Here is an 8,733-nt window from a genome sequence, read left to right as displayed (position 1 = left end):
TCTAGGACAGATTGAATGTGAGGAATACCACCTGATTTTTCTTCATTATTGAGAATGAAATTCATATCTCCTAAGAGGATCCAAGGATAGGTAGTAGACTGTCTATAATGCATGATAAAATCCCACTGAGGATTCCTGTTACCATTACTTAGAGCACCATACATACATGAGAAAGCAATTTTAGACCTACCATCAAATTGAAAAGTACAATTGATGACATTGAATTGAGAGTTAATGATTTCTAGGTTAAGTCCATCTTTCCACAAAAGACATAGTCCACCAGATAAACCAATAGGATCTACAATGAAGAAATTTGAATACTTCAAAGGTTTGATGAAAAAAGACATTTTTATAATAAGTTTTTGTTTCAGATAAAAAAATAACATCATTGGGTCATTAGTATTCACTAATCTCCTAAGATGATTTCCGGTATCTTTATTACCATAGACCTGAACATTCCAAGCAATAAATCTCATTTTGGAAAACTGGTTAAGTAGTAACAATCACAGAACAAATAATAGATGTTAATGAATTGAAGAATTGCATAATTAAACAAGAAGTAAAACAAGATATCAAATCTAATTACGAAATAATTTAGAGAAAAAAAAAGGAAATTTTAAAATTAGGGAAAAAACTTAGGGTTGAGTTTTGAACCTGATATAAGGCAGCTCTCCCTTGTTGATTTTGTGTAATCGAACCTCCAGTTTGGGTAAGGGAAATAGCAATTGCATTCAATCCTTCATTGTTGTGTTGATATTCCATCTGATGGTCCATGTTAGATCTAGGGACACCAATTCCGTCTTCCATATTCATTGGTTCATCAGGTTGATAAATTGGGTTAGTATGAGTGCTGATCAACGATTGTGTGTTTGGTTCTGAATGGGAAACTCCTTCATCTCTGGTGCGTTTATTTTTCCTCATCTCTCCTTCCTCTTGCACTAGTTCTGGATTAACATGATTCTCACCAGCAGATAACCCCGATAAAGCATCCAATTTACTTTGTACACCGGTTTCTAGGATATAGGTTGCCAAAAAAGCTTTCCCTTCATCTGTTTTACTGAATTCCTCAAATTCCATTTCGTTCATAGCTTCCACCTTATGCTCTTGAGCTAGACGCTTGCAGTTCTCTTCAACATGTTCAACCACCCAACAATGCTTGCAGATTTCATAGGCATGTATATCAAAGTGATAAATGACCCATACCTTTCCTCCTGATGGTGTATCTATCCATCCCCCTCTTCTCAAAGGATCTTTCAAATTGACTTCCACATAAACAGTGCTTGTGACATGTCCTCTTGGAACCCCCTTCTTCCCCTCTGGATTAACTTTTTTTCCTATATCTAGACAAATATCGTTCACCAACTTTTCGTCCAATATGATCTATTTAAGATTTCGAAGTCTGACACACCAAACTTGAATTATAAATTTGTGATATTCAAGAGGAATATTTGAGTTATATTTTTGGAGACATAAAAGATAACCCAGCATCGACCATGGTTTATTGGAGACCACATTTTCATATGCTTCTTTTCTTTCAAATCTGAACACAAATAGGTTGATACCTTTGGATATAATTTCAAACCTTCGATAGCATTTTCATCTCAAGTTAACTTCCTTTTTAACCTTTTCATGACTCAGAGGGTCCTTAGATATAATCTTTCCAAGTAAACTAAAAGACCATTCATCAGCTGCATCTTTGACCACTTGTGCAGAAGTAATAGCTCTCCTGATGATTCTTGAAGAGCTAGCACCGAGATTTGCAGATTGCATACTTTGGGACAAATTCTCCGTTCTCTCTGAACTATTTCTGTGTCACAGATACTTAGTATTCTCAATGGAAAAACTATTGGAATTATAAAGGACAAGATTGCTAGGGTTAGCTTTTAAGGGGGATATCTTATTGGATTATAAAAGGGTTTAGAATAAACAGAATCTCTTTGTTTCCTAAAATATTTGACAGAACAATTATCCCACATATATATATTCTGTTGTTGAAAATTTGAAAAAAAATTGAATTTTGCTGAGAGGGAAAAGTTTCATAGTTTCATTTGAAAATTCAATCATCCTGTATTCCTGGACCTAGCCATTCGCTTTCGATTCTACAGCTTGCACGATACTGACAAAGTTCACGTATACGTATACGTGAACTTTGGAAATCTCAGTTGAAGTTTAACAATAATTAAATATTCATGATAGTCAATATGGATTTTTTAAGCTCCACAAATATTTGGGTACTCAATCCACTTAGATAGCAGAGAGCCCAGATTATATAAGGATTTTTATAGGAGAAGGGATCCTCTCACATTTTTATTATCACATTATCTCACTTTTAAAACCAAACCTTAACGTATTTGAAGCTAATATTTTGGGAATGTGTTACTATCACATAGTTCTACTTTCCTACCAATAATGAGCGTATTCTGAAACGTATAACACCATCATACTTTGAAAATGAGTCGTTGACAATCTACGGATTTCTGGCCGTCGAAATTAAGACCGGTAGATCGTGAGATTTTATATTTCGGAATGAGCTAATTTTTGGTAGGAATGTAGAACTTGTTAAGAGGAACATATTCTCAAAATATTAGCTTCAAATACGTTGCGTTTTGGTTTTTATTCGCAAAAATAACGTCCAACGTATGAGATAGTGTGATAATAAAAGTGTGAGAGGATCCTATGATTTATATACTGGATTTTTTTAATCGCGGTATGATATGATTTTAATCATGAAGTTATCCTTTAAAAATAATTTTCTCCTTCGCTAATTTGTTCATTTCCTCTTCTAGAAATATGGTATTTTAAGTCATTCATCTCCACATCATAGTTAGCAATTTGGCATTGCATAAAAATTCAGATGGGAAAAAATACACTCATTATTTGTCGAAACAAAAAGTAAATTCGGTCAAATATGCGAGATGCGAAAAAATTCATTCATGCTAATTCATGTACAATCTACAAATAAATACGCGGCGCCAAAAATTTGGCACTGTACGTATCTATATCTATATTATAAAAAGAAGTGGTGTGTGTGTAGCCTTACAAATCCGACCATCGATTTCGTCATCCCACGATGGAGATTGATCGGTTATATGTCCTATATAGACGTTCGTCCGATCTCTTGGCTTCCTAATAAAAATATGATTCTAAAGATTATTTAACGGTGTCGGATCCTTGGATTTCTTATTTTGACTGCAGCGTCGGATTTCCTAGTTTGACTAAGTTTCCGTTAATATAGGCTAACACTAAGTAGATATATTTATAGAACAGAAGAGCGTCATTCTTTAACGGTTTCACCAACAGATGGTCTTCTATCTATAGTTCTTCCCCTCCATTAACGACTTCTAATTCTTAACTTCGTCTCTCTATATCATAATAATACTGAGTTATTAATACTAAGTTATTATTATGGATGATTTAAAGGATGGATACGGTGAAATAAAAGAAAACAGAGCTGATGATTTAGAAAAAAAATTGGTCTAAAGAGGAAAGGAGAAGAAAGAAAACCTAATAGAGGAAGAGGAGTGAATTGGGTAAGAGGTTTTATGTTTAATGTAACCAAATATCTCCTTACTAATACATCTTCACGGAAAACATATGGCTAAGGGTTTGTTAGGCTTATGTTTGGTGGATGACCCTCCATGAAGATTATTCGTATACACCAGATATACTCTGGTCCATCGAACGTTCAATCATCCAATAAGCATAATGATTTGTACCATAACTTTCTCAAGAAAATTTATGTTAGCCTCAACTAATTTAAAAGATATTTTTATAAAAAAAAAAAAAAAACATGGTAAAGATTTATGTGCGAGATTTAAGTGTCACAACCCCGGCCAACAAAACATTAGGGAATGTTTAAGGGCCACAGTCGGGGCTGTAAGCCCCGACTAATTTGACCTGACCAACAAAATATTATAGTATTCTCAAGGGACCACGGCCCCGGTTAATTTGACCCGATCAACAAAATACTATGGTATCCTCAAGGGATCACGGCCGGGGTTGTAAGCCCCGACTAATTTGACACAACCACAAATACTAGGGACGCAAGTCCGAACTACTTATAATCTCGATGTTTGACCGTTATAATCTAATTAGTTTTGCGAATGACTAAAAAAGATTTTGGTAGAATACGGACCTGCCGATTAAACAACAAAACGAAAACGAAAAAGGTTGAGCCCCGGCCTACGGCCGGGGTGATACCTAGTTATATTATAAAAAGAAGTGGTGTTTGTGTAGACTGACAAATCCGACCATCAATTTCGTCATCCTAAAGCCTGGATCGAGAGTTGGGAGAGGGATATTTTCGAGCATTGGATCAAGTTTCGTGATTTTGGTAAGCTTCCATTAATAAATTGGTTTCCTGTCATGTTCTATACAAACATGCTTGGGTTTAAACGGCTCTGATTATGCCGCGGCCCGTTTCTGTGTAAAAAAGGCTTCACATCTGTGTCACCATGCGTGGGTCCTGCTGTATCTTATGGTAGACAATCACAGAATCGAACTCCCACTACATCTTATTTGTGGAGGCTCTCCCACTACATCTCATGGCATACCCGTTTGAATTCGATCTGTAATGACTACCCCTTCTATTCTATGTGGATTATACTCCACCTCATTCACTATTAAGACAAATCTCATATCACTAGGCAGAAAAAAAAAAAAATTGTAAGCTGGCACATGCAACCAATGCCGCTATATACAAATTAACTATCAATGAGTTGTTAATCTGTCACTTCTGTCGTTAAAGCCATTACATGATCCATGTGCTTAGTATAGTATAATTTTAAGAAGCGGGGATTACGTTTGAAGGATTTTTAAATGTTTTACGGTTGGGTACCCTGACCTATTTGAACAAACCTACAAAGTATTTATAGGAAAAATCTCTAGGTTTCCAACCGGTAGGAGCATAGAAAAGAATCACTATCATCGATTCTTCGGTGATAAAAATGTGAGAAAAAGAATGACCACCAATATGGGCGCAACTGTTATCTATTACTCCAATAGAATTTACGGGCCTACGGTCGGGCGGTAAGTCCTGACTAATTTGACCCGATTACCAAAAACAGTGAGGCCATAAGCTATGACAGACTTATGGGATCAATCTTTGAATTTCAACCCAATTATGATTAATTTAATAATTTCAATTCATTGCCAAAAAAAAACATTGGAGATGCGGGTCCTATCTAACTTATGGACTCACGAGCAATTTTAATGTGGAGACCACAATTGATCTTAGATTAAACAACGGCCGGGGCCGTTAACCAACAAAATATTTACGTGTTAAGCCTCTAGATTTTGTACCCATATCCCTAACTAATCAGATTCAACCAACAAAACACGCTATTATGACCCAACTAACTAACACACTATACCAAAACAAGACTAACTAAAATATCGGGAACGTCCTTAATGGTCGGGGTCGTAGGCCCCGACAACTATGACCCACTGATTAATTAAATATCTCAAAAATTACAGGTTGGACAAAGTTTGTGGGAGGATACTGACCATCCGACCAAACAAACAAAAATCGAAAAAAGGTTGAGCCCCGGCCAGGATGATACCTAGTAGTATATATATATATATATAGAGCTCTTCTTTCCGTGTTAGATCATAGATTATTAACCTAATTAGATCAAGTTGAAAGAAAATTTAAGTAGATTGAGCATATTATTACCTCATTTAAGTGTCTAAACTAGGGTTAGCCACAACTGAAACAAAATCTGTTACTTCACCCGATATCTAAATGAAACATGAAATAAACTAGCGGATCCATCCCCGATTTTTTTGAACGAATTCTAAAAAGATCAATGGCGTTTTGAATGAGCACCTCTTTTAACTGTTTCCAATCAATTGGTGAATTGGTTGTGTCTAAATGGGCGACTTACTAACTAGGTTTTTTTTTTTGTTTTTGCTAAGAAAAATGTATACCATTAAACCAAAGAACATACAATTATTATGACAAGAAGGTTGGAGTAGTACCCAACCATTCACTTGTACTCTTAAGTTATTTTGTTGCTTAGCTGCAATACTAGCTATGGTGTAAGGATTTTTCTTAAAAACTCTACTTTAGAAAAGGAAAAGATGTTCAGAATTAACTTGCAATCTTCCAAAATTGAGTTATCATACCAGATCAGCTGGTTATTATTAGAATTAAAAGAACTTACTACTGATTAAGCATCATTGATGAAGCGAATCTGGCACTTGTTTCTTTCTTTCGCCCAAATATTAGCTTCTAGCAAGACTGGGCATTCAGCTTCTTCAACATTCCTCACTATTTCAGGAGTCACTTTGCAGCCAATATAATTACCTGCAATATCAATTATAATCAAACCAGTCACCGATATATTAGTATTACTATCAATATATGTGTCACCGTAAATAATAACGCAATCCTCGGACATCGAAGACATCAGAGGGAATTTATATCACTTCCAACTGTTGGAAGGTTGGCAGGATTATTTGTACCAAGTTCAGATCTAATAAAAGAGTCAGCGTCATTACAAGCTTAAGAGCTAATCTCGTAGTAATAAATTCGAACGTGGGAAATTTGTTAATGGGTGACGTGAGAAAAATAATATCGAACAATCCTTCTTAATTACTTAACAATCATCAAATTAATATGTTCACCTATTCACTAATCACAAATTATCACCTATCCTAGGATAGCTGATGCCCTTAATTATCGTCAAAATTCCTTGTATCACTGGGAAACAGGTACATGTAGTCTCCAGATTCTATCCTTCTGAGCCACCAAAAGTGGGCTCTCAAGGTGTAACTCAGTCTAATGCTTTAGGATCTGTGAACTTAGGTTTAATCCTATCAGTTAAGTTCGATATACTCGAGGTTCATTTATTAGTGTTATTTTTACTTGTGATTGCTCCACCGAATTCCTCTGCAGGGACTTAAAGTTTCTACTTGTGTAAGAGTTATTCAACAATTACGGATCGCATATCCTCCGCTTCTCTCCCTAAGATCAACCCTTCTCCTCTTTTGTGACTGAAATAATAATCGAACGACCATTTCTTTGATTAGGTGAGTCTTTATGAGTTTGATTTCTCATATTCATTACATTTACCCGTATTTTATACAGTATCATTTTTAACTTAAAACGGTTTCCTAATCCCTATTTTCGCAACTTTGTTCCTCAGAAGTAGGAAAGAAAGTTGTGAATTACAAAATAAATATCAAATTGTTTCGCGTTGGAAAATTATGGTTAATGTAAAATTATTATGCGTCGTGTTATTGTTAGTGCACTTTTTTCGAATTTTTATTTAATGTATATTTTAAGGTTTACATTATGTGCTCTTCTTGATCTGACTCGTATAGATCTGACTGAAATCACATAAATCATCTAAACATGACTCATTTATTTTTTGAGTCAGATATGATTTCAAGTTATTCAAAAATATGCGAGTCAGTGATTTGGTCTATGAGTCAGGACATTTTCCAAAGGGTCAAATCTGACTCAGAGTGAAAGACAAACGGTCTAACATCTGACTCATTACGATCCAGACACTGAGCGAGATTCAGACACTGAATCAACCAAAAAAAAAAAAACACAAGGATAATTTCATCTTTTTTTTCGAGGTTTTGTTTTTTATTCTTTCTTACAGTCCAACTCTTTACAACCATAAAACGTAACCCATTCACAATAATGATTTGAAGAAGGTTGTAAAACTTGTGTCTAACTGTATTATTTTGTAGGCATTTCAGCTCAAACTGGAGTAAACCAGACCCAATTCCGCACCCCATCCATCCCTAGGAATGCCTACAAGATTAAGCGGTCTAAAATCTTGATATCCGAAAAGAAATAAAAGTTTACATAAAGCTTTACAGAAGTGGTAACACACTAACACCGACTAAACCCTTCATAAAAACGCACGCAATAAAGACAAACAAACAAACCCACCCACACCGACCCACAAGCCCACAATAATGTATTAATCAACACCCGATCATTTTTTGCTTCACGACAAAAAGAAATAAAATAAAATTTGTTTTTATCTATACTAGCATTTCATTTACAAAAATTCAAGAAAAGAGGCTATAGCATTAGCTCGTAGCAACTAGCAGGCAAGTGATGGGATGATGACATGACATGACATGACAGACGATAGACTAATCAAACGGTCGTAAAGTTGAGCTTGTCACGTGACTCTTCTTCTTCCTCCTCTTCTTCTCTACTCTTCGATTGTCTATTGATCTTCCTCCTTTTCCATGGGACCAGTTGCTTAACAGCTCCGTAAATGCTTGCCTGTAACGTTCATTGTAGCAGCATAAATATCACAATAGTATCCTTCATGTATGTTTATCATGTGTGTAGAGGTCGACGAAAATTAAGAGATTTAGCCAGAATTAGATTGCTTCAGAAAGTATACATACGATGCTTATTTATCTGCATGGCTGCTAATGAGGTACCCGTTACCGGCAAAGGTACTAAATTCTATATAAACAAAACACTATCTCGTTTATCTTATATGAGATTTGGTACCCTTCCACTAAACTGATACTTCGTATTATGAACTTTACTGGAATGAACTCATAGCTATTGGGGGGACAAAATCCCTTCAAAAGTTGGTGACGCTAATTATTATCTTCAATAATTTTCTTTTAGTCATAAATTAAGTTAACATGGTCACTAAACCTCAGTACCTCTTAACTTGCTGTAGTCTGCTGGCTTTGGAATCCTAAGCTCAAGGCAACATAGAGTAATAGATTTTTACAAAGAAATAT

The 8,733-nt window shown here is 35.3% G+C and overlaps 1 protein-coding gene across 1 annotated transcript in view; it reads right to left on the bottom strand.

Annotated features, from left to right (window-relative positions):
* Nucleotides 1–7,769: 7,769 nt before the first annotated feature.
* Nucleotides 7,770–8,733, bottom strand: part of LOC113276325 (uncharacterized protein At4g00950-like) — a 2,378-nt gene continuing 1,414 nt past the window's right edge. The window contains exon 2 of the mRNA XM_026525916.1: nt 7,770–8,254. Within this exon, the coding sequence (XP_026381701.1) occupies nt 8,123–8,254 (132 nt within the window). The 3' untranslated portion in view covers nt 7,770–8,122. The remainder of the gene's footprint in view (nt 8,255–8,733) is intronic.

Source organism: Papaver somniferum, chromosome 4, assembly GCF_003573695.1.
Source record: "Papaver somniferum cultivar HN1 chromosome 4, ASM357369v1, whole genome shotgun sequence".
Classification (NCBI taxonomy): domain Eukaryota; kingdom Viridiplantae; phylum Streptophyta; class Magnoliopsida; order Ranunculales; family Papaveraceae; genus Papaver; species Papaver somniferum.
Note: the sequence above shows the minus strand (reverse complement) of the source record. Positions and strands in the feature narration are given on the sequence as shown.